Raw genomic sequence first — 27,806 nt, forward strand, 5'->3', positions numbered from 1 at the left:
AACATTCCACCTAACACAGGTCCTTTCGGGTCATGGATGCTTTAGACAATATCTACACCGTTTCGGTCATGCGGGTTCTCCCGAATGTCCAGTTTGTGCAGGTTTAGAGGAAACGGCGGAACACGTTTTGTTCGTGTGCCCGCGTTTCCGCACAATGCGTGACCGCATGTTTGCCACATGCGGTCGGGACACGACTCCGGACAATTTGGTCCAGAGGATGTGTGCAGACAAGTTTGGCTGGAATGCCGTTTCATCGGCTATCACCCACATCGTCTCGGAACTCCAAAGGAGGTGGCGTGTGGACTCGAGGAGTGACTAGTGCAGACGCTAATCAACAGGTGGTCCAAGGGTTCGCAGTCGGCTACGTAGGTCATACCAGTGCCCTACGGTCGAAACCGACCCTTACAGCGATTAAGTGGCCGCGGGGAGAACATCCTGGTAGCGCTGCTGTCGTGGCGCCGGCCTACTGGGTGGATACGAGCCTCTGGTTGTTCGGGGCAGGTGGAGGCCCCTTCGTCAGCAATCCCAGCTGGTGCTAGCTGATAGGGCCTGAGCCTTCAGTAGGTCAAATTGCGAAGCCCGCAGTATCAGTTCTTGATACCTGCGGTGCAGCTGGGCGCGGGCTTAGTGGTCGACCCTGCCCGCCTTCAGCGGACAATGGGAGGTGAGGACCACCCGGGAAGCTGGCAATGCGCCAGCATGCTACCTTGGTGGACCCCCATAAGCGTGTCATCGATGTTCGTTGCTGCATGGCTACGCAGCTAACCTGGAGGATGCGATGTGCAATAGCCCCTCTCCGAAGCAATGCCTTCTTGGTGGTCCCGGAGAGACGAAGGGTTTGGCGGCAATGGAAATGGTTTAGTGGGTCGGGGGTGTAGTCCTGTTTACTGCTTGTACGTAGTAAATGGTCCCCAACCCCACACTCCCGGACCTCGGTCCGGAGTCTGTTGAGCAGATTATCCCCCCATTGCTTAGAAGGAAAAAAAAAAAAAAAAAAAACTTTAATAGGGCGATATTCAAAACTGAAAAGACAATAGATGGCTCTTTTTCAGTGGTAGTGAAAACGAAATCCTGTAGCAATGAAAGCACCACGGAGGATAAACTAAACACAAAAAGTTATGTATTCTCATTACGCTTGATTTCTCACCACCAGTCACCAGCTGGTGACCAATCGATTAAGTTTTCAGCTTAAACGGATGCTTGGTTCTCCAGATAGTGCTCTTGAAAATTTGAACTTTGGCTTCGATTCATCTTCACCTTAAGAACGAAATTAACAGTCGTTACCCTATTCTTATGCGACTTCTGAGTAGGTTCTCCTTCCGGTAACTTCTGCTCTCAGATTAATTTACATTTAGTACAGTACAGTATGATTAGGTCAGTGAAAGTTATGATGCCATCGAAATCGATTCATGAGCGAATAAATCATTCAAAATATTTGAACCAACCATGTTCACACTAATATTAAATTTTCACACAGTATTGAACTCAAATCATTAGCCGAACAGCAGCATTTAATCTGCTATTGAAAATGACCAGAAAATACCAACCTAGAAAATATTAACTGAATGCGTAAGTGCAAATTTAAATGACATTTAATAATTGCTCGAACCTAAAATGAGATTAATCTCACAATTATATAATATTCGTAAAAAACAGTTTCGTGCATTAAAAGTGCATTTTGGAGTGGTCGTTTGTACCAAACCCAATACAAATTGATATTACTTTAAGAAATATAGAAACTTATGCCAGTTTGAAAACACTTCCAAAAAGAGAAAAAGGTACATTCAGATTGTGGAATTTTCGGACCACCTGTTAGCATACATACAAGACATTTCTGTAGACTCTTCGATTTTTGACGATTTATGGCACACCAAAACTACCAGAATGCAGAAATGATTTCTCATTTCCGTGTTGTTGGAAAGAGGTAATGAGGTAATAAGGACTTAATGCAGTTATATATTATACATTTAAGGTAATTCTGGTTCTATTTTCTTGGGTAAGGCACAGTAATTTCATATGCATTGTACCGCTTTATTTCAAATTCCAAACATGACTCATATTCCGAACATTAACGACTGTTTATTTCGTTCATAATCGCTAACACTTGGCACCACCGGCAAAAAGTACAGACAACAACCTTTCGAACATCCAGTTTCTCTCACTGGCCCCCGAGCAGCGACACTGATGTTTGTATTCCACTCACTGATCGCGCTACGTTGGATTCTCAAATTTCTCAAACTTCGAACACAAGCGCATGGAAGAATGGTAGTAGATAACTGTCAAATCGTATGGAAAATAAACGTAAATTACTAGCAATTAGAAAACTGGATCGAAACAGTAGTGATTAGAAATCAAGCGTAATGTAAATAGATAACTTTTTGTTTTTAGTCTATCTTCCATGGTGTTTTGCATCAGGATTACGTTTTTACTACCACTGAAAAAGAGCCATCTATTGTCTTTTCAGTTTTGAATATCGCCCTATTCATATTTTCACAACTAGAGGCCAGTCAAAGAAGAGGCCTGAATCAAATAAAAATTGATTATCTTGAGAAGAATTTGAAATGCTTTAATGAAAAATCGCTGTGTGAAAAAACGAGTGTCCAGAATATGAGACAAAATTGTATACCTATGTGTTGTTCATAAATCTTCGTGAGATCACTTAGTTACGCTTGTAGTAGGGTTTTCAAATTTCCCGGGATTTGATTTCCCGGGAAACGGGAAATAAAATTACCATTTCCCGGGAAATCCCGGGATCCCGGGAAATTCTGGAAAACGTGACAATAAAGCAAATTTGATGAATTTTTTTTTTGTCAAATTATTCGTATTTCGTGTAGGGTCAGTGTTCCCTTAGTAGACAGTCCCCCATAGTTGCATCAGTAGCTTTTTACGGCCGTTTTGCTACAAATCGTTGCAATACATTTTTAACGTGAAGCTCAGGAACCACTTACCTAAGTACCATTGATACACAACTCGATTTTGTTAAAAAAAATGATCGAAATATGGTTTTGCTTATAATTTAACCTCCCTTGCATCTATAGGAAACCTATTGTTCCTATAGTTTCACTACTAAGAAAAACTATTTTTCAAAAAACAAAAAATTAATTAAATTAGAACTTTTTAATATCAATCAAAAGCTTTTGATCCACCTTTCAAAGCAAAAATGTAAAAGTTTTGTAAGAACACGGTTTTGATTTGTACTTTGCTTTGTATTATAGGCTATAGTAGCACAAGAGACAATAAACACAAAAAAAATGTTTTCGTATTTTTGTGTTTTTTTTTTTCAAAACCGTGATAAAAAGCTTTCAGACGTAAAAAACAATGCCACTGGCTTTATTTTTCGATTTTATTCGAATATTTGTTCTTAGTCATGCGGCTTCATCGACCCTATATGTATTTTATACCAGTAAATTTGTTGGTTATTTCTGTTCTTTATGAGTAATTTATTCATGATTCTCTGAAGAAACGTTTGGCATCAGAACAACAAAGTTTATAGTATTGAGCCAAAGTCCTTGTGGAGTTTATTCTTGATCCAACTAGAATCTTTATATTAAAAATTGTGACTGATACATCCATGAAAACTTTATAAGGTCACTGAATTCATAGAAAAGATCCCTTGAAAATTCCATTATTTTATATAGCAAAATTCGTCAAAAACGATATCTATTTTATGAACAACTATTTCATTAGAAGAAAAAAACAAAAAATCAGCATCGAAATAAAACTAGTGATGTAGTGAGTTCTTTGGTTAGAATTATATAATTAGTAAATGGTGCGATGGTTTTTGTTTGAAAATAGATAGTAATTTCTTTTTTTTATAAAGTTACCCGGGAAATATGAAAATCCTGGGAAATACGGGAATCCCGGGAAACAGAAAATCATTTCCCGGGAAACGGGAATCCCGGGAAATCTCAATTCCCGGGAAATGTTCCCGGGAATGAAAACTCTACGCTTGTAGATGCGAAGACCTTGTACCTACGATGTTCACGGTTGATCAAGTAGTCAATAAGCACTAAAACTTGCATAGCAACGTATTAAATGTTCATTGCACGTATAGCTGCCAGTAGTGTTATGTCAAAGCAAGTTTTGACGAAAGTACGGTAAGACGGGGCAGTATGGGCCACCTCTGATTTGAGGTTAAAAAATGGATTTTGACTCCGTTTTTTTAAGACCTCATAAAGGATTCTGCAGCCACTGCAAAAATTTAGTTTTAAACTTCATATATTCATGGAGTTCGTTATTCTATTATCGATTGGAATATTGTGCACAAATTTGTATCGGCCCCGTAATTTGTTTTTATAAAAAACAGAAACTATATAAAAAAATGTAGAAACGGGGCAATATGGTCATAGCTGGACAAAGCCACCTTATCACGAAAATAGACAATCAATGCATTCCATTTCTGCAATATTGTCGTTGCGTATGATGCTGAGTGATTCCCGAATTTTAAAACTGTTCAAAGTTATTTGAATGTAAATGTTCGAAAAGTGTAGCTCTGGGAACGATATTTATTGAACTGTCAGCAAAACATAGCATTTTATGATTGTAATCAGACACTAAATCAGTTTTTGTACAAAACTCTCACATATATATCGCCTTATTCTACATTATATCTTGTAAGTGCTTTATCGTATAAAAATCATTAGATTTAATATATAGACTCATATTGTCTCGTACAATGGTTGCTTTACAAAATGATTTTTAGAAAAATTTAAGCTACTTTTTTTACAAAAAAAAAAATCGTGATATGAAAGAAAACACTTAAAACTACGATTCAACCTTACAGGGCTTTACTATAAGCAAATTATCCATGTCGGTGCCAAATACAACTCAAACGATGGCATTAAAAATCATAACAAAAACAGATGAATGATGAATTATACTTATATATTTACGGCAGGGAGTACGATTACAAAAATAGAGGTCAGAATCATACTTCTTATTTTCCCATAAAACACCCTATTGTTAATTCAACCAAATGATTTACAAACTTTTAAAGGATTTCAAATTTGTTGGAATTAGAATTAAAAAAAAACAGCACAATTTTAGTAATAAATCTTCGAGTTGTTTAGTGGAATACCTATAAGTAGATGAAAAAAACGAATTTAGTACTATACTTCATCGAGTCTTGTACACGACACTGAAGACGGCCTTACAGTTGAGGTCGAAATACGCGTATCTGTCAAAGGATACAAACTCTAGTGGAATTATGTGGTATAGTACTAAATTCGGTTCTTTTCATCTACTAACATAATATAAATTTGTAATGGTTAAACAAATTAGTTTTTGACTTACTTGAATGCAGTATAAGTGTAGTGTAAAATTTATAAGTAATTTAACCTGATTGTGTTAAAATATAGACTTAGTGATAACTTGAAACATATCATGATAACACAAACCTCCATAAAACTTTGAGCATTGTTGCACTTGTTATTTCAGTATGGACAAACATTAGTGTTTTATAGTCTTTCAAATCACGATACTCCCAAACCAATTACACAAGAAAAGTCCTCGTTGTATTCCCTTGTTTATGTTCGTTTAAAGATATTCTAAACATAATCGTAGTTTTTTCCAAATCATCAATCTCATTAGTTTTCTCAAGTCACTATCTCTATTTTGGATAGTAATGGGAACTTCATGAAGTTCAAAACATCTTAATTGAAACGCTTAATAAATTCCAAAACATATTATTTTTTGTTCTACTTTATTTTCATATCATTCAGCAAATTTAGAGCTTGAAGAAACAAAAATGTTTGTTTCACCAAAGCGATATACTATACGTAGACGCAACAATTTAGCTTTGTGGTTTAACAAATAAAAGGCTTGAAACCACCTTACCTAGGTTTCAGGTTTCAGTAAACAGCAATTCATTTCTTTCAAACAAAAGGCAAGCCCAAATCTTACGTCACAGATTTAAAGGTGCAGGAGACCAGGTAGTGTGTGCACGATTAATGACATCATTCACTTCATTAGTTTCTCGATCTTCCCGTTCTGTATCGGTTCTCATTAGGAATTCCACAACATTCAGCCAGCAGTACTGGCCCAGCACACATATGGACCACATTACTTCCACCACCCACCTGGCAACATCTTTCGTTACACCAGCCAGCCACGTTTCTGGGGAAGAGCTTTAGCTCGTACACAAATTCTCGACACAAAGCAGCAGTAGAGGAAGCGGTGGTAAAATGAACACTTTGATAATTACAGAGTAAAACAAACTTTTGTAAACTTTTATCGCGCATGGACATTTTAGAACACTTCTCTATGTTGATGAAGAGATCAATTGGTCAGCGTTCAGACAGAGGGGATCAAGCAAAAAACTTGACAAAAAACATAATTTTGTCAATAAATGCTGAATAACCTTAGCTCCATTTCACTCTGATCAGACGTGATGAATATTAATGTAAACTGTGAGAGATATGTAACAAATTTATTTTGTATGATCAATAGAAATTGATAAAAGTATGCAAACAGAGTGGGCCAAGGACTTTTAACCATTACAACACGATCAGCGCGCTGAAAATGCGAAAAAATGTTGATAATCTTTAGTTCAGTCACCGTGGAATAAGTGCAAATAGTCCATCAAAACTGAAGTGCAACTGAAATGTACATTCTCATTAGTAAGAGAAAAATAGGCTAAGATTCCAAGTATTAAGCTATGATTGTGTAACTGATTAAAAAAAAACATTCGAATTTTTGATTTGTGCGTGGAATCTATACATTTTTTTTCAAAACCAAATGAGATAAAATCCTTAATATTTAAACGAAGCCAAACCACAAATTTCGAAAAGCACTAAATAGTCTAGAAAACGAAACAACACTCACTCTGAGTTGTAAATTTGATCGATTATCAGCAGCATGGAACCAATCGATCAAATTTTCAACGCGAACGGTTGTCAGGTTCTCTAGATCTGTGAACATGAAATGTGGAAGTGTGGCTTCATTTTGTAATCTTCTTAAGGTGTTCATTTTATCACCTACTTCCCTACAGGTCGTACCGTCTGCCTGCTGCTGATGGGAGCTCATCATCCTACCAGCGAGAGTTGCATGGCGATGCGATGGAGGCAATTAGTTTGGCTGCTTTGTTTTGTGTCAGCTTTTTGGCGAGTGGACGACTGTGGAAGATTGGGTCATTTTGTAAGCTTAAAATAAGCGGCTTTGCAATCAAGAACAGACAACTTTTTGGGGAGTACATTTGGTGGTGATTTTTTGTCGGTTTGATTCAGTGAATGTCGTGTAATATGGTGACAACACAGCCCTGCGGTTCTTTTGATATCTACTTGGGAGACTTCGGTGGGGCCTTATCAGAATGCTTATTGTATTGTTTGCCGTTCTCCGATTTAGTGCGGTGAGTTTGTTATCAAGAAAAGCGTGTGCTTTGGAGGTGATTGTTTAAGATTTCTTTGAATAAATAAGTAAACGGTAAAGAATTCCATGAAGTGTGGTCTGCATCTGAAAAAACAAGACGTTAATTGAGCAGTATCGAAGAAAGTGTGCCTACAAGTTGGATAGGTGTGTAACAAGTTTCAAATCGAAAAAAGTGAGCTGCATACATAATGATTGGAGCTGACACCTATTTGGATTGTGAGAATTCTCGACCTGCCGTCTAATGCACGGGACAACGACTGGAGCAACATGGGTAAAACTACGAGCAAATTAGATAAACGGCGATCGCAAAGTGAGTATTTATATATAAATCGAGTTTCAATCCGGCCGAGTCGTGCAATAATTAAAGACTGTTAATGCGTGTGGATAGCCAGGAGACTAGCCTACCAGATGTAGTTATTTATGCATTAGACTGGTTCATCAGTTGTATGCTTTAAATCCGATATACTGTCTTCAATCAATAAGTAACAGCTATCATTAAATACAAGAAAGCTTACTTTAGAGGTAATAGATGTGGGGTCCCTTGAAGTGTGTGTAGATTCACGAGTTTTCCGTTAAGGAATAAAAACCCAATATCGTAACCCGGGAATCAATTGATCACTAATTTACAACTTTTTGTTATATTATCCTTAGGATTTCCAACATTATCAAACAATTTCGGCAAAACCAGCACTTAATAGATCTTAATTTACTCAATTGATTTGTTCTGAAATAACACTTAACATTTCATAAAATTAATTCAAATATTTAAAATTGAAAATGACATACAGTCGAAGCTTGTTATAACGACATCGCAAGGGACCGTCGTAATAGAGAAAAGTCGTTATAGAGAATAGTTATAACATCAAAATATTTTTCAAGGGACCGAAAAATGTCGCTATAGAGATCTTTTGTCACTATAAAAGTTGTCGTTATAACGAGCTTCGACTGTACTGGGGAGAAATTTATCAGCATACATCAAAATATGTTTTAGAAAAAAAAAAATATTTGGATCTTCTGAATCTAAACAATTTTGTTAAAATGCTAAATTAGGCCGGAACAAATCTTAAAATCTTCTTTTGTCACCTTCCAACAAAATGTGTCGAGGGGGGGACAATAAATAATAAAATGGAAATTCAAGTAAATTTATCATTTTTAATACTCAAATGCTCCAAAACCATGTTTTTGCCACATATAACCATCCAATAAAAATGTTTTGAACAATAATCATGTCATTTTTTTGTTTTTCATAACATTAATTTCGGGCCCAGATAGCCGTAGCGGTAAACGCGCAGCTATTCAGCAAGACCAAGCTGAGGGTCGTGGGTTCGAATCCCACCGGTCGAGGATCTTTTCGGGTTGGACATTTTCTCGACTTCCCAGGGCAAAGAGTATCTTCGTACCTGCCACACGATATACGCATGCAAAAATGGTCATTGGCAAAGTAAGCTCTCAGTTAATAACTGTGGAAGTGCTCATAAGAACACAAATCTGAGAAGCAGGCTCTGTCCCAGTGGGGACGTAACGCCAGAAAGAAGAACATTAATTTATAACATTTCTCATAATTCGATTTTTCAAAACATGAATCTCCAGGTTTTTTTACTTTTGGTAAGAGAAAATATTAAAATTTCAAATTGTATTTAAGCTTTTTATCGTTTAAGGAACGCTGCAGAAATGTTGCAGTTGGATGCAACATCAAACTAAATTTTGATTATTATATTTTGATTTACCATATATGTAACATTTTGTTTGTAGTAATATGTTACTAGATTTGAATAAATTGAAGAAAATTGGCTCTGTGAAACATATTGCTTTTCTATAAGCTCTTGTACTATTTTCTTTGCAAACCTGAGCGACTGTGAGATAAATATGTATAGGATGGCAGTATAATATGTTGTAAGTGGGGATAATAAAAATTTGCATTCTTTAGATTTCACGGGTGACAAAGGTGATGAAACTAAAATTTCTCGGCTTTGTCGTGGCCCCATACTCTTGGTCAAATTTGGAACTAAAGTACATATTCTCAGTGAAAATACATTTCAAATGTGTTAACTCAGCGGTGTGTTAATAATTGTAATTTGTATTTTTCAGATCAAGATAATAAGTTTACTACCAGAATGGTAATTTAAAATTTACCAATTTAAAATTTAAAACAAAATAAGCAATCAGAGGAAGTCCAAGATAAACTAAAAGACTCGAATATTATTGGAAAAACCTTGACTCCAAAATTAATAAAATATTTTCACATGCAATAAACTGAAAATTGCAACGTTTTAGGACTTATAATCCAGTAAAACCTGTTGTCTCATATAATATTGTAAGGACGAATTACAAAACAAGCTTAAAACACACAAACAACAGTGCAAACCAACACTGAAAATAAGACATTTTATTTATTTCCCCCCTCTGACTTTTTGAAAAATTTGAAGGGCCCCCCCCCCCCCCCCTTGACAAAAGTAAAATTTAAAATTTGTTCCGGCCTTATTGCAAAATTAAAATTTTAAAATTATTAAATTAATTAACTCATAACGCGTGGTAAAGATGGAAAAATTATGGGTGAAATTATGAAAAAAAATCCACGTGCTCGGCAGGGAATTGAACCCAGGACTCTTGTATGCTAGACGAGCGCTTTACCAACTAAGCTACCGAGCCACTTGGTGACCCAATAACTGAGTTGGTTACAAGTTTAGAATTCAAATCCCTACAGACCACGCGGACCCCTTTCATAATTCATATCCACCCATCTCATGCGAGAAGAGCGAGTGCGATTTATTGAGTGTTGAAACTGTTTGCCTATCGTACCTACATCACTTCCACAACAACTGTATTGTGGAAGAGTAAAGATGTGGAAAGGCTATCAACGTGTCGTTCTCACTCAAGTGACGACATAATTACTACAGAGAGGCAGTAACACTCTAATATAAATTGACGCTTCCAAATTAAAAATTCCAAATTCCATATTCCAAATACCAAAATGGCCTAAAATGGCTTGAAATGGCTTGAAATGGCTTTAAATGGCTTTAATGGCTTTGAAGGGCTTTAAACGGCATCAAACGGCTTAAAATGGCTTTCAATAAATTAAAATGGCTTTGAATGGCCTAAAATGGTTTTAAATGGCTTGAAATGGCTTAAGACGGCAAAAATAGTTAAAAAATGGTTTAAAATAGCTTAAAATGGCCTAAAATGACTTAAAATGGCCTAAAATGGTTTAAAATGGCTTAAAATGGCTTAAGGTGAAGATGAATCGAAGCCAAACTTCAAATTTTGAAGAGCATGGATCTGGAGAACCAAACATCCGATTGAGCTGAAAACTTAATCGATAGGTCACCACCAGCTAGTGACCAATCGATAAAGTTTTCAGCTCAATCGGATGTTTGGTTCTCCAGATCCGTGCTCTTGGAAATTTGAACTTTGGCTTCGATTCATCTTCACCTTAAAATGGCCTAAAATGGCAGAAAATGGCTTAAAATGACTATGAATGGAAATAAAATGGCTTAAAATGACCTAAAATAGCCTAAAATGGCTTAAAATGGCTTTAAATGGCTTAAAATGGCTTAAATGGCTTAAAAGGGCTAAAAATGGTTTAAAATGGCGTAAAATAGCATGGAATGGCTTAAAATGGCTTGGAATGGCTTTAAATGACTTAAAATGGCCTGAAATGTTTTAAAATCTCTCAAAATAACCTCAAATGGCTTAAAATGGCTTAAAATGGCCTAAAATGGCTTTATATGTCTTGAAATGGTTTAAAATAGTAGCAAAAGCCTCATTGCTTATAACTTTTATCTGAAGGTAAACAAAACATGGGCGGTCATTTTGTATTTGGCCGTTGAATTTTGTCATAAAAACCTTTATTGCATCATTTGCGCACCGCTCGTTTTGAATTTTGTGATCATGATTAAGTTTAGATCATACGTGACTAAGGTCAAGTCTAGTTCGCGGCACTGAAATATGCGATGTATGGATAATAACTCTCGTGGATTTAAATGGTATAGGACCAAATAGGAGTTTTCATTTATTTCAAGGTATTTCACTAAACAGCTCGAATATTTATTATAAATTAAGCTTGTATTACCAATTTGCTAACAACATATTACATTCCATTTGCCATAGCAGTTCAGTTTTTTTACAGGTGAGTTGATATAACCTGCTTATAAGAGAAAAACGCTTTCAATTAAATTAGCCTAACTCGACCTATATTTGTTTATTATATTCAAAAAATGATATTTGCATTGATTGCACTCGCCCAATACGTTTAAATCGTAGAAAGTAATTAAGAAGATTATTTATTCCTTCTAATAAGTACTATTGTTTTTTTTAGCTGCTCTTACTCAGGTTATTTTTATCAGCTTTCTGACAGTGATCTCAGAATTCAAAACGAGCGGTGCGCTAATGATGAAAACAATATTTTGTGACGTAAATCAAAATTGCGGCCAAATTTGAAATGGCCGCCAACATTTTTTGAGCTTCAAACGAAATCTACATACTTTCTCTAAGGAGGCCCCAGACTGAAGCTTCTAAAATTAATATCTGAGCTGACCCGGATGAAATGAAAAGCATTAGCAGCAATTATCTAAAGGCCTTTTACATGCTTTTGCATATAATACCACCGGTGTGCTTCATGTTTCATAACCTATCTCCAAATTTTATAATACAGTTAGCGCACATATAAGATCATCATATGAACCAGTCTAATGCACCAGTCCCAACGAACTAGTTTGCAGTTGTTGTTGTTTTTTTCCTCTACTAGCAGCTCATTTGATTATATTACTTTTGCATACATTTCCATTAAATTTACGCCCTAGGTATTTCATTGCAGAATCGACGTGACATTACAGCACACTCGGCTCGGTCTCCGAAACGAGCTTCTCTCCAAGGGATTCGATATTTTTCGCACGTTTTCATTATTGCACACAAGGGGCGTGTTCCTCCGGTCCAATTGATTCGATGACGCTGATTAACTTAATTAGAGAACTAGTTATTCGACACTCGCGTCACGCATTCTGCACACGGAGGATGCATAAAATAGCCTGCCCGGGAATATGCTCATTTGACATGAAAATTACATTTGTAAATAAATTCCATTAGAACCTCTATTAGTGATGGCGACGGCGAATCGATACCAATCAAGACAGCAAAATCTGGTTCACAATCAAATTCGAATGTCATTAATTTAAATTACTGTTTGATTGAGAATGGATCCCCTCTTCACGGGCCGCCCAATCTCAGCACCTATTCCACCAAAGTTCATTCACAACTTCTCTTCTGCTACGGAATGCCATCACCCGGGCTACGGGACAGTAAATTTCCCGCTTTAATCGGTGCAGTCTGAAAATGAATTAATAATAATCATAAAATAAATTGCTTATTTATACACTCACTCACTGACTGGTTGGTGCGAGCAGACTGTCGTTGGAGAACAGCAGCACAGGCACAGTATCGGTCGTTCCATAAAATGCAATATGCAAAACTACATCACCAGAGCAACCTGACTTTTTGGAGTTATTGGAAGTTTTTTAGCAGTCAGTAAGTGGTGAAAGGAGGGGAGATGTTAGTTCAGCTTCAGTGGTCATGAGCGCGGTGAGGCGTTCGTGATATGTGGTCTAACGTTTGGGGTTTTGAATTTTGGTTATGTTTATGGTTATTTTGGTTGTATAGTAGCAACTTACGCCGGGTTCGCAGCAGAACAGACTTGTATGGATATTTCGTTGAATATTTCAACAAATTTCCAGAAAAGAATGGTCATTTGCTTATCAAGTACAATACCTTTACGGCAAACTCATATTCTAGGAGTTGTAATGATTCTGTATAAATTTCTGTAGAATCAATCGAAGATCGATATTTATTTTCATAATACTTTTGTCGTAGATTCTTTAAAAATTGTGCTCCTTATTACACCAGAATACAGTCCAGGATTATACAATTCTGCCCTGAATCCTAGAATGTTGTTCAGGGTTTTATAAAAATCATTCTTATAATTCTACCTAAACATTGCATGGTGTTCTATCTTTTGTGTAGTTTAACCAATACTTTTCTGAAGCTAAGACTAATATAGGGGATAAGTTACTCAGCAGAGATTATTAAAAGTGGAGTGTCCTAGTTTATGTTTAAGATCAGACTGTAATAATTTTAGGTTCATAATTTTTTCTCGATTAAGTCTGAACCCTTCCATAAATACAGCTTTGTATTTTAAGGTGAAGATGAATCGAAGCCCAACTTCAAATTTTCAAGAGCACAAATCTGGAGAACCGAACATCCGTTTAAGCAGAAAACTCAATCGATTAGCTGGTGGTGACCAATCGATTATGTTTTCAGCTTAAACGGGTGTTCGGTTCTCCAAATTTATGTTCTTGAAAATTTGAAGGTTGGCATCGATTCATCTTCACCTTAAAATCCATCACATTATAAAACACAATTTCAAAATATTTTCCAGAATCTTGCTACCCTGCCTATAAAAGAATAGTTATGGGGAGTTTTATTAAAACCTAACTTGGAACTGAGCTTGTGGAGTACCAGGGGCCCTTATTGTGCCCTTACTGTGCTACGCGCAGGTGACCATATGTTTCACCGAGATATTCGGCTGCCCTTCTTTCTTAAGCATGTGAATATGAATGTGTAATTATTCAATTCAAATTAACGCTTAAATGGCTTCGCATTGTACATTTTACACAGTGCTTGCATTGTGCTTTTTTGAATTTAACGACTTTGATAGACAATGATCGATTAAGTTTTAGTAGTGGCTTGAGTTAGGATAGCTTAGATCAGTCAGTCTGTCGTTGGAGAACAGCAGCACAGGCACAGTATCGATCGTTCCATAAAATGCAATATACAAACTATATCACCAGAGCAACCTGACTTTTTGAAGTTATTGGAATTTTTGCGCAGCCAGTAAGTGGTGAAAGGAGGGGAGATGTTAATTCAGTTTCAGTGGTCATGAGCGCGGTGAGGCGTTCGTGATATGTGGTCCAGCGTTTTGGCGAAAGTCTAGGGTTTTGAATTTTTCTTTTGTTTAATGGTTGTTTTGGTAGAACAGACTCATATTCCGAACACTCGGGTTTTGTATGAAGATTTTGTTGAAATATTCCAATTGTCAATAAATTTCCAGGAAAGAATGGTCATTAGCATATCAAGCTTAATACCAAATAACTGGCAACACTGGATTGACTAGAACGGCATCCTATTAGGGCTTGGAATTAACTACAAGAAGTGAAGTGAAATCGAAAAATTCTGAATCTACGACATCGATGAAGCTGGAATCTTAACATAGATAAATCTACTGAAACGTTATACAATCTGGTTTTTCGACTATTGCGTTCTAAAACACGAATCAGTATATTCCATAATAATCGCTTTAAATGGTTCATAGTGGTCTTTGCATAGTTTTGTCTTTACTCTTAACACAATACACACAAACGTAATCGTGATATATTTCGTCAATCTGTCTATCACATTGTGTCGGAGTTTGCTGTTGGTAGCGATAAACCAGTCAGTCTGTTGTCATCATCGTAAAATATAAATAATGTCTGACTATACCATCGTCTGTGTTACGTGTAAAAAGGAAGAAAAAGACCCTTAAAAGGTCATCGAGTGTGCACAGTGCCACAAATGCGAGCACTTCAAATGCCGAAACACAATTGGAAATGCAATAAGAAAGCTCAAAGGAAGGGACTACTTTTGTACCCTACAATGCCAGGAGTTCTTCAAAAGGGCTGCAGGGAATTCTTCGACTGATCCGGAAATACTCAAGGAGTTGCATACTGTTCTTATGGAGGTCAGAGCAACACGCTCGGAGGTACAGGACATGAAGAGCACGATTAGCAAAATGGAGAATTTCCAGAATTTCCTCTCCAGTAAGCTCGACACTCTTCTCAACGAGGTCTAGGCGCTTAAAGTGGAACAGGCAGCAATGAAGGCAGAAGCTGATCAATTCATTTCATTTATTTAGTTAACATCTACACAGATAACACTGAATCAACAATATCACGCCACAATGCTCGGTTCGTGGCCGCATCTCTCTACCCTCGGTTCTGCCCCACGCTCGCCAAATCGATACGCACTTGATCCGCCCACCTAGCTCGCTGCGCTCCACGCCTTCTTGTCCCAACCGGATCCGAAGCGAACATCATTTTAGCAGGGTTGCTGTCCGGCATTTTTGCAACATGCCCTGCCCATCGTATCCTTCCAGCTTTGGCCACCTTCTGGATACTGGGTTCGCCGTAGAGTTGGGCGAGCTCGTGGTTCATCCTTCGCCGCCACACAACGTTCTCCTGCACACCGCCGAAGATCGTCCTAAGCACCCGACGTTCGAAGACTCCAAGTGCTTGCAGGTCCTCCTCGAGCATCGTACACGTTTCATGCCCGTAGAGGACTACCGGCTTATGAGCGTTTTGTACATGGTACATTTGGTGCGGGTGTGAATTTTTTTTGATCGCAGCTTCTTGTGGAGGCCATAGTAGGCCCGACTTTCACTGATGATGCGCCTCCGTATTTCACGGCTAACGTTATTGTCAGCCGTCAGCAAGGATCCAAAGTAGACGAACTCGTCGACCACCTTGAAAGTATCCCCGTCTATCGTAACACTGCTACCTAGGCGAGCCCTGTCGCGCTCGGCCCCACCAGCTAGCATGTACTTTGTCTTGGCCGCATTCACCACCAGTCCAACTTTTTCTGCCTTGCGTTTCAGGCGGGTGTACAGGTCTGCCACATTTTCAAATGTTCGGCCGACGATGTCCATATCATCCGCGAAGCAAACAAATTGACTGGATTTCGTAAAAATCGTACCCCGGCTGTTAAGGACGGCTCTCCGCATAACACCTTCTAGCGCAATATTGAACAACAGGCACGAAAGTCCATCACCTTGTCCTAGTCCCCGGTGGGATCCAACCGAACTGGAGTGTTCGCCTGAAACCTTCATACAATTTTGCACACCTTCCATCGTCGCTCTTATCAGTCTCGTGAGCTTCCCGGGAAAGCTGTTCTCGTCCATGATTTTCCATAGCTCTACGCGGTCGATACTGTCATATGCCGCCGTATGAACCCATCTTTATGAGTTCAGCTCCGATACCATCCTTACTAGCAGCTTTATTGTTCTTGAGCTGGTGAATGGCATCCTTAACCTCCCTCAAAGTGGGGGCTGGTTGGTTTCCATCTTCCGCAGTACTGACGAAGGCATTTCCTCCGTTGTCCCGTCCTTCATTGCCTGTGCTCTCAGCGCCATTCAGGTGCTCATCGAAGTGCTGCTTCCACCTTTCGATCACCTCACGCTCGTCCGTCAGAATGCTCCCATCCTTATCCCTGCACATCTCGACTCGCGGCACGAAGCCGTTGCGGGATGCGTTGAGCTTCTGATAGAACTTACGCGTTTCTTGAGACCGGCACAGCTGTTCCATCTCCTCGCACTCCGTCTCCTCCAGGCGGAGTTTTTTCTCCCGAAAGAAGCGGGTCTGCTGTTGCCGTTTCCGTTTATAGCGTTCCACGTTCTGCCGGGTCCCTTGCTGCAGTATGACCGCATGCGCTGCATTCTTCTCCTCCAAAACCTCCTGACACTCCTCGTCGAACCAATCGTTCCGTCGACTCCGTCCCATGTACCCGACGTTGCTCTCAGCTGCATCGTTGATGGCTGCTTTTACTGTTCTCCAGCAGTCCTCAAGAGGGGCTTCGTCCAGCTCACTCTCTTCCGGTAATGCAGCCTCGAGGTGCTGCACGTATGCCACTGCGACATCCGGTTGCTTGAGCCGCTCTAGGTCATACCGGGGCGGCCGTCGGTACCGTACGTTGTTAACGACGGAGAGTTTTGGGCGCAGTTTGACCATCACCAGATAGTGGTCAGAGTCGATGTTAGCGCCACGATAGGTCCTGACGTCGATAATGTCGGAGAAGTGCCGACCATCAATCAGAACGTGGTCGATTTGCGATTCTGTCTGCTGTGATGATCTCCAGGTGTATCGCTATGGAAGGTCTCCTATGATGATTTTAACGTCGTGGCTTGGGCAGCTGTTGTACTCGCGTTCTAGCTGCGCGTAAAAAGCGTCTTTATCATCATCAGTGCTTCCGGAGTGAGGGCTGTGCACGTTTATTATGCTGAAGTTGAAGAACCGGCCTTTGATTCTCAACTTTCACATTCTCTCATTAATCGGCCACCGGCCTCAGCATATCACCCATCACTACAAAAGCTGTTCCCAGCTCATGTGTATTGCCGCAGTTCTGGTAGATGGTATGGTTACCTCTAAACGTTCGCACCATTGATCCCTTCCAACACACTTCCTGCAACGCTACGATGCCGAATTCACGGTCCTTCAGCACGTCGGCGAGTATGCGTGTGCTTCCGATGAAGTTGAGAGATTTACAGTTCCACGTACAGAGCTTCCAATCGCTAGTCCCTTTACGTCGCTGTGGTCTTCGCCGATTGTCCCGGTTCATATTCCCTCGTTGATTATTCGTTGCTTGATTTTTTTACGGCTGGCTTGCAGGGCCTGACATCAACCCCCTAGATTTCCGGAGGACCATTCCCCCTAAATGTTCGGAGGACCATAGTGCACAGTTTAGCTTAGAGTCCTTCTCTGGCACTCGGACGATGATCAGCCGCCCTTGACGTGGGGAACAGACGCTGTTGTGAGCCGCTCCTAACATGGAGTACAGACGCTCAAGGTTTGCAGAAGCAAAAGCAAAAGCAAACCCCCCCTTCCCTGTCAGCATACGACCAAAGTTCCCACCGGGGGTTGGGTACCCGATCTTCCCTAAGGTTACTCGTACCCCGGCCAGTACGCGAGGAGGTAGGGATAGAAGTTGCTGGGCAAGAGGCAAAGGACCGCACAGAGGGGTCTATTTTATTCCTTCAGGTACGCGAGGTACCAATGGTACGCCATGCCCAGCCATTTATTAACCGAAAGCTGATCAAATACATAAAAAAAACATAATCAATTAAGCTACACGGTGGATGAACTGGAGATGTATGTGGAACGATTGAGCAGGATGACCTTGTCCTTGGCATACCCCCAAGAAAGGATGAAAACGTCAAGGAAATCTTCGGAAATGTGTCGTACGCGATCGGCTAAGAAATCCCGGATGGAGCAATACTGGAGGTCAAACGCCTGGTATCGAATGGAGAAAGACTACGTAACACCGAATCCGTACCGATAAAAGTAGTATTAGTGAGTGAGAAATACAAAGAGGAGTTATTTGCCTGCTGTTGATCTACCATTGTCCGATAGTTCACGTAATAGTAGTTTACAGAACAAGTTGCGAAATGAATCATTACAACACTGGTTTCAGTTGCGTAATGACTATTCCCGCACTGCATACTTCAGTGCAGGAAAGTAGGCCGTTTCATGACAGATTGGCGTGATGAAAAACAGCGTACTACGATGAGAAATGGCAAAAAATCATTTTACGCAACGAACTCACATCCAGACATCATGTAATCGCGCTTCATATCAAGAGCTTGGGATCAGTTTGCCATGAGCGCACAAAAATAATCGCGCGCTTGAGAACGTGCTATGGTGAGATACATATTTTTTGGATTTCGTGTAGCAATGTACTAGAACAAACGATCACATCTACACTGGCTCATGCGTCGTCTCATGAGAAAATTTCATTGTGACAGTGCATTTGAGACGCGCAGGCGAAGGATTCAGAAGCAAGGAATGTATTATTGATTAAACTGCCCGTAGGCAGTTTGAAAGCACTGACGTGGATCAACGCGGTTGAGATTCAAGCATTTGAATTGAAAAACTTGTGCTGGCCACCGAAGGAGCATAGGCATAGACCGAAGCCGTATGCTTCCATGGGGTTATTGTACTAGACAAACATAACATCATGAACGAACTTCTAGTAAGTGCATGAGACGAGTCTCACGAGATGTCTCATGAGACGAGCTCACTAAGATATATTTTGTACTTGAGACTTTTGTACGTATCTGCATCTCGTGTCTCACATAATCTGTGAGCTGCGATGTGAAATATCACATGGCACACTAGCTCATTTAGGAATGAGGAATACGACACTCTGCTCACACCACGTGGAATGGAATTCTACAAACAAGTACGTGAGATACAAGACTGTTTAAACTACAAGTTTATGTGGCCCGGCAGGAACGGTGTGATATTGACAAAAAAAATCCGAAAATTCGAAAACCGAGTGCATTCGCTCTCGCTCAGACATTGCGGGATTACAACGGACTTATGCGAAATGAAATTTGGATACATCCACGGCCAACTCATCAACGCAGTCATTGCCTGTGTCGGAGCTGGCGGCGAAACGACGTTAAGGTGATTATAGAACGTGGCCACACCTCAAATTTTCAAAAGCTCAAGACTTGAGAACCAAACAGCACTCCGCATTGAAAATTTATCCCATTGGTCACCACCCGCAGGCAAATAATTTGATTGATTTTCAACGCAAAGTGTTGTCAGATATTCCAGTCTTGTGCACTTGAAAATTCAAAGTTTGGCTTCATTTTATAATAACCTTAAGCGAGCCCACTGCGGACGCACTATGAAGATTTATATCAATGTAGGTATTCAAACGATTTTTATGATTGTACTTAATCGTGGTTGAAAAATAAATACTGTACAGTATCGAATACTTTTTTGGAAATCATTCAGTTAAACATCAGAGGGATGAATGAATTGTCCAAGTTTGATAGTGTAAGAGAATTGTTAGATCGTTATGGGGAACGAGTGGATTCTTGGCGAAACATGGTTGAGAGATGACAAGGCTGGATTATACTCTATAAAGGGTTATGAAGGCTATTTTTCATGCAGAGATAGTTCGCATGGGGGATTGGCGTTATTTGTTCGACAAGATATGCACTATAATTTTTACGCACAGAAATGTGGATGGCTGTCATCACATCCATCTGCCACTTCAAACCAAGGAAAGACATCTTCAAATACACGCCGTAAACATACCACCAAGCTTTGGTGCAAGGCGCTTCTTTTCGGAAATAGAAACTATGTTATCGTCAGCTAGTAGTAATCATGATCGTTTGATACTTGGAGAAATGAACGTTCAAGTGAACATTGTCATAAATAACATTGCATTAGATTACATTCGGCTTTTGGAGCCCTACCATGCATTTTTGATGCACACCATGGTTACCAGAAAGGCAAGCGGCAACATTCTGGACCTTGTTGTATGTTCAGGCCAGATTGTAGATAACATTATAAACGAGACAGTTTATAATGTTTAGTCAAATTGCAAATGGCTTCTGAAAAACCTTTGCAAGAGAAGCCGTAAACCGTTTTTGTTCCTTCAAAAGCTGACATCATACGCAATGCGAAAACCTTTGCTGACTAGCAAAGAAATAAATAATTGCTTACAATTATGATTTTCTTTTTACAGCACTGGTCGTTTCTTGAACTAACACTTAGAAGCTAATTGTTTGTATATCAATGATGATTAATCCTTCTTTCAGAATAAGCTGAATAAATTCTTTGAAGCTCAGCTTAGAAATTCATTACAAATGCTGTTTTTCACCATTGATTTTCAATTTCGGCCAAACACCATTCGGCCAAATGACCCATCACCACGTTGCGGCAAAATTGCAAACTAAACACTAAACTGCCTCAAATTGCTTTCAAGCTCCAGAACAGCTTTGCCGAAGACACAAACTTTCTGGGTGGTCGGGATCATGAGCTAGAATCTACTAGAATATGACCATATAACATGCACTCTAACGCCGCTTAGCGGCAAAATTTCCAACAAAACAGTGCTGCCTCAAATTGCTAGATCCTGCTAGAATATGACCAGATAACATGCATACTAGCGCCACGTAGCGACCAAACTGCAAACTTAACAGGGCTGCCTCTAATTGCTTTCCAGCTTCTAAACTACTTTGCCGAAGACAAGTACATTCTTGATAGTCGGGATCATGGGATAAAGCTTGCTATAATATGACTAAATTACATCCACACTACCGCCACGTAGCGGCAAAATTGCTAACTAAACAGGGCTGCCTCAAATTGCTTTCAAGCTTCTGAACAACTTTGCTTAAGACACGAACGTTCTAAGTGGTCTGGATCATGAGCTAGAACTTGCTATTAATATGACCAAATTACATGTACACTAGCGCTACGTAGCGGCAACATTATTAACTAAACAGTACTGCCTCAAATTACTTTCAAGGTTTTTAAAAACTTTGCTGAAGACACGAACTTTCTAAGTTGTCGCAATCATGAGCTAGAGCCTGCTTGAACATTACCAAGTAACATGCACGCTAGCGACACGTAGTGGCAAAGTTGATAACTAAACAGTGCATTCTCAAATTGCTTTCAAGCTTCTTAAAAGCTTTGCCGAAGACACGAACTTTCTAGGTAGTCAGGATCATGAGCTAGAATCTACTGCAATATGATCAAATTAAATGCACATTAGCGCCATGTAGCGGCAAAATTACGCATTAAAATTTCGCCAAATAAACTACATAAGGCTGCTAAACAACTTTGCCGAATACCGCAACTTTGTAGATAATAAGGATTCAGAGATATTACACAAATATTACTGTTTTTAGGTGATGCTAAAATTTGTTGGGGGTGCTGCAATATTCAACCGGAGTGTTGCAATACTAGGTGATGCGATTCCATACCAATGGCGGGTAGTGTATCTAGAGTGTGCCCCGTTGAGTTTAAAAAGTTTTTTTTTTTGTTTAAGAGCCAGTCTAATGCATATTCAATATTCTAGCTTATTTATAAAGTAGATTTATTCCTGGCACTCTTATTTATCCCATCAACAGTCATTGCCTATTTCCGTTAATCCCTCTGATTAACACTCACTGACATTGATCTACAAAAGATTCCGGCGTGCAATCCTACGACTAATATATGACTCAACTGACCATTTCTGAATGACCAATTGCGATGACAAGCTGTCCCAAATGAACCTCTCCGGCATCGCTCTACTAAGATAACTGCTAGCTACCCGTTTTATTTACAACAGTATCACCTCGCGTTAATCGATGCAGCCATAATCATTACCGAGTGCAAAACTACCGTACTTATCGATATTTATGATAGGTAGTCCTATAATTCGTGGTGGCGCTGTTATTGATGTCGCAGAAGTGTCCTCTCTCTCTGTACCGATCAAAATGATTGCAAGATAATAATTTGCTTGTGAATGGCATGGGTTGAAAGGACTGAAAGGTGATATGGTTCTGATGCGTGAGATGACTGATTCATACATCTAGTAGTAATCTACAATGCATTTTAAGCCGTCGTCACCAAAACTATTTGGGAAATCCGTGTCTGCCTATCTGTTGTCCTTCAGCCTTATCAGGTACCTATTTTTGTTTTGATTAGCCATAGCTACACTTATCATAAAACAAGAGACTTTTCGCTCACCTGAGTGAGACGAGTGGGAGAAAAGCTGAGCGAAATTTACTGCACATACAACCTTACTAGTTGGGGTGGTGAGGACCCTCAGGGTGTCCCAAAATTTCACTTTGTCAGAAAACTTGGGGACTCAACCTCATTATCTAAGAAGCATCGGCATGAGCATTGATGACCGTACTATTCGCAGTAGCTGCTCTGAGATTGACCAGAACAATCAAAGTTGCACGGAGATTAAATAAATGGGGCTTGGAATTAGATTACCATTCCCAATGTGCACAAATCGAGAGCTCAAAATTTCAAAGTTAACAAAGGCGTCAGCCACGTCCTTCCGGTTATCGGGGGGAAGGGAAGGAATGTTAGTTAGACAACCGTTGTTACTGGAAACCGAACATACCTCTGCATCTCTACAGTTGTCATACAAAGGATATTGGATTAGTGGGATAATGTTTAGATCTGAGAGCTATCTATGGTTAGTGATGCGGTTCATACATGATATATTCCAGCCTAACCGGTTTTGTGATATTATATTCGATAAACGCATTGCACGTCGAACAAGTGTTCATTGCTCCCCTGCATGAGCAAGCGATACGATCGATAGATCAAAAACTACAAACGATCCGAGAAGCCTTTTCATTTCACTACGCGAACGACGCGCGACATGAAAGATCCTGCCTCCATCGCCTCCTTCTGCAGGAGTAACCGACAAGGTCGAAGGAATAGGATCAAACATTACTCACACAAACGCACATAAACTTTCATTACATGTTATCAATGCCCTCTCTTTATATATGGGACTGACTTGCGGTTCACGACAGTTCAGAAATAATCAGTATTTATTAGTTTGAATTCTACGAAGAATCCAAAGAAAAAATAAAATAGACAAATTAACAACAAATTTATGTTCCAATAGGGAAATTATTGAATAATACTATTGGCTGTTAAATTTCACAGTTTGAGACAATAAAACGGCATCAGGATGAGTGGCTACCGATCAATCAATTTAAAAAAAGCTTATTGTGTAATGTGAGAAACGTCAGTTGTCTTCACCCCACCTTCTTACAATTACATGCAAAAACAAACTACGTTCTCGCTGAAACCATGCCGCTATCGGCACCCATCGTTAGAATTCCAATTTTATGTCACTGATCGCTAGTTTTCGATAAAAATTAAGGGTGGTCCTTTCGGTTTTCACAAATTGGTGGACTCGTACGCCAGCTGGCTAAACAGTTTGTGAAGAAGCCCATTTTTTGATAAATCTTGGGTATTTCTTCACGTGATAAGTCTCATATTTCCCTTGGAACACATAGCACACTTAATGGCATCGTATAGAGCAAGGATATAGCTTTCATTTGAAGTTAAAATATTTCGGCGGCCATTTGAATTTTGACGCCATCTTGAATTTTGTTAGAAAAATCGTTTTTTCACCATTGGCGTACCGCTCGTTTTGTATTCTGAAATCACCACCAGAAAGCTGAGAAAAATTGCGTAAAATAGGCTACAAAAACTAGGTGAGCAATGATATTTACCCTATGAAATGAACGATTTTCTAAATCGTGTTCTACGATTTTGACGTATATGGCGAGTGCAATTGCATTGTTTGTTTGTACAATAAAGAAACAAGTATTCAATCGTTAGTGTTTTATTCGAGTCGAGTAAAGTATAAGAGTATTATTTTGAGTGATAAAATCTGGCGGCCATCTTGGATTTTGACGCCATCTTGATTTTAAGTGGTAGAATGAATTTTTCACCTTGAAAGCACTCAGCATGTCGAATGAATATTCTACCAAGAAAAACAAGGTTACCGTAATATGGGGTGAAGTTGATCACTTTTGATTGATTTTGTTTTATAATTCCCAGTAGGATGCATGTATTATCATCAGAATATTTTTAAAACCTGTACTGGGTGAATTTTGATCGAAATATATAAACAAAATTTGGACGAAATATTATCATAATAACAAAAAACATTTTTTTAAAATCCAAATTTAAGTTTTTGATTCCGGTATGAAGTTGATCAATTACTCCGCTAAGTTTCCAAAATTGAAGAAATATGCTATTCACTAAATTTAGGGTCGCTGAATCTGAATCCAGTTTCAAAAATCTTACAACTTCTTGATAAATCAATCAATTTTTTAATAGAATGTTGTGAATTTCAGAATACACCGCAAAAACGCCTAAAAGTATGCAATTTCCTTTGAAATCAGCAACTCACTCACAAAAACATAATTGTTTTCTATGAAAATGATTTTTTATACTCAATGGAAATTCAACTATGGTTACACAGAACATATATAGAATGCATGAAACAGTTCATTCAAATGGTGTCTTTATATTGCCTTGGCAATATCCGATTGTTTAGAGAAAAAACCCTTTAACAGTTCATCAAACATTTCCTAAAAAATCTGTTTCCCATGGTTTAATTATTTAAAATGTCAAGCCCATTTTAGGAACATTTAAAGTAGCTATCAGGTAATGGGTCGACTTCATCGAAATTGTGATAACACTGTTCGACAAAAAAAGTCGATCTGAATGCACAGAGACCGGACAACCCGGGCTTGACAGTATAAAAATAAACAAAAATAATGGCGTTTTCAGAATGTTCGTGTCTGCCCCAGGTCATTTTTAAAATATACTTGAACTTTTTGCATTTTTTTATTTAAAAATCTAATCTAATCAATAAACCGACACAGTGTTTTATATTCAGGACAGCGGAATTCATGTGCCATATAATGTTTTAAACGTTAAGTCCAATATGAAGAGTTGTAATAAGATTTGCAGGAAGCCCTCCCCCCTTTTTTTGCACCCTCCCCATTTTTAAAGTATCGCAAATGATGGAATATTTGATATACAGGGGATTGTCAAAATAACTGGGACAGGCAAAAATTGGGCCAACTTTGGAATGCTGTAACTTTGACAAAAATTGACCGATTTCAATTCTTTAAGAAGTAATGGGCGGGTCAACTAATCTAGTTTTGAGGTGAATCTACGGAGATGAACTATGACCACCGGATACCGGTGATAATCCGGATTTCCGGAAGCATGTCTTATGCAGTAAAATTATGACATGTTTTTAGCAAAGGTCTCGGATAAAAATTCAAAATTTTACTACACATGAAGATAGAAGATCAAATTCTGAAGCGATTGGTGCGCCAAGTATTAAGATCGATCCAGAAACAACCAATATATGGCCATTTCCCCGGAATCGGTGCCGGTAGTGGTCCCAAAAGTGGCCACTGTAGTCAATTATCCATTTTAGGTCTACATTAGCCCTATTTAGCACGAGACATGAAAAATGAACCGTCGCACGATATGTATTGGAGTTCAATTTCCCTAATTACAGGTTCCCTCTGGGACATCCGGTGGTCCCGGAAGTAGTCACTGTAGTCAACTATCCGTTTTGAGTCTACAGTTGCCCTATTTACGACAAGACATGAAGAATGAGCCGTCGCATGATATGCTTTGGTGTCGAAATCGAAATGTCACCTATGCAAGGTTCCCCCGGGGCACTTGGCGGCGCGATGAGTGGCCAAATCTGTACAAGACTCTTTCTCAATTTATAATAGGGTATTTTATGATAAGCTAGGGAGAAAACAATATTGCGCGACATATTTTGAGTGAATAAATTGTTTGATCCCAATTCGGATCCACTACCGGCACCGATTCCGGGGAAATGGCCATATCTTGGTTGTTTCTGGATCGATCTTAATACTTGGCGCACCAATCGCTTCAGAATTTGATCTTCTATCTTCATGTGTAGTAAAATTTTGAATTTTTATCCGAGACCTTTGCTAAAAACATGTCATAATTTTAGTGCATAAGATATGCTTCCGGAAATCCGGATTATCACCGGTATCCGGTGGTCATAGTTGATCTCTGTGGATGCACCTCAAAACTAGATTAGTTGACCTGCCCATTACTTCTTAAAGAATTGAAATCGGTCAATTTTTGTCAAAGTTACAGCATTCCAAAGTTGGCCCAATTTTTGCCTGTCCCAGTTATTTTGACAACCCCCTGTATATCAAATATTCCATAATTTGCGATACTTTAAAAATGGGGAGGGTGCAAAAAAAAGGGGGGAGGGCTTCCTGCAAATCTTATTACAACTCTTCATATTGGACTTAACGTTTAAAACATTATATGGTACATGAATTCCGCTGTCCTGAATATAATAAATAAAAAATGCAAAAAATTCAAGTATATTTTAAAAATGACCTGGGGCAGACACGAACATTCTGAAAACGCCATTATTTTTGTTTATTTTTATACTGTCAAGCCCGGGTTGTCCGGTCTCTGTGCATTCAGATCGACTTTTTTTGTCGAACAGTGTAATTGATATCTCATCATAGTTCTCTTGACAGTCTTTACATGTGGGTACGAAAATGATCAACTTCTTCCCACTGATCAACTACACCCCAAATTACGGTACGTATATTATTATTATTCTTCATTTTCCTGACGTTACGTCCCTACCGGAACCGAGCCTGCTACTCAGCTTCATTAGTTATTGATACAGGTTATTAAATAAGAATTTTCTTTCTAATGCGATTTTTGATAACAGAATATCTTTGAATTCAGGAATAATGAATAAATTAATTCAATTATTGAAAACCGTCCAAAAATATTGATTGAAATAAACAAACATTTTTTCCATGTGGGTTGTTGTTCATTGAATGAGTTTATAGATTGCGCGTTGGGGCATTAGTATGTCTTGTGGTAATATCTGTAGTTTTGACGTACAGCATTGCCAAAAGTACATAACCTTAGAATGGAAATCTTAAGTTTTTAAGCAAAAAAAATTTCTTGTTTTCGGAGCCTTAAAGTATTGTTTTTACTAGCGCCCAACAGGCATATGCAAAATAGCGAAAGATGAGCAGCAGGCTTTGTTCTGCCGTCGTAATGCCGAAACGCAGGTATATCATTTTGAGGTTGAAAAATTTGGCGGCCGTCTTGGATTTTGACACCATCTTGGTTTTTAACAATTGAATGATTTTTCACCATCTCAGCGCTCATCATGTTGAATTATAAGGCCTTCGTTAAAAATAAAACTATCAGATTCTTTCTTTCTTATCTTACCTCAGCTGTTCAACTGATTGTTCATTTCTATGAATAGTTTAAGATCAAATA

General features: G+C 38.9%; 1 protein-coding gene across 9 annotated transcripts in view; it reads left to right on the top strand.

The window, feature by feature from the left end:
* LOC5566382 (breast cancer anti-estrogen resistance protein 3) overlaps positions 1-27,806 on the top strand; it is a 142,673-nt gene that overhangs the window by 9,674 nt on the left and 105,193 nt on the right. For 7 of the 9 annotated variants that reach the window (XM_021846684.1, XM_021846685.1, XM_021846687.1 and 4 more), the window contains exon 2: positions 7,342-7,675. In XM_021846684.1, the coding sequence (XP_021702376.1) occupies positions 7,633-7,675 (43 nt within the window). In that variant the 5' untranslated portion in view covers positions 7,342-7,632. Of the gene's footprint in view, positions 1-6,990; positions 7,676-27,806 lie in introns of those variants that run through there. The other 2 variants (XM_021846692.1, XM_021846686.1) reach the window with 2 other exon arrangements.

This window comes from Aedes aegypti, chromosome 2, assembly GCF_002204515.2.
Source record: "Aedes aegypti strain LVP_AGWG chromosome 2, AaegL5.0 Primary Assembly, whole genome shotgun sequence".
NCBI classification, from domain to species: Eukaryota; Metazoa; Arthropoda; class Insecta; order Diptera; family Culicidae; genus Aedes; species Aedes aegypti.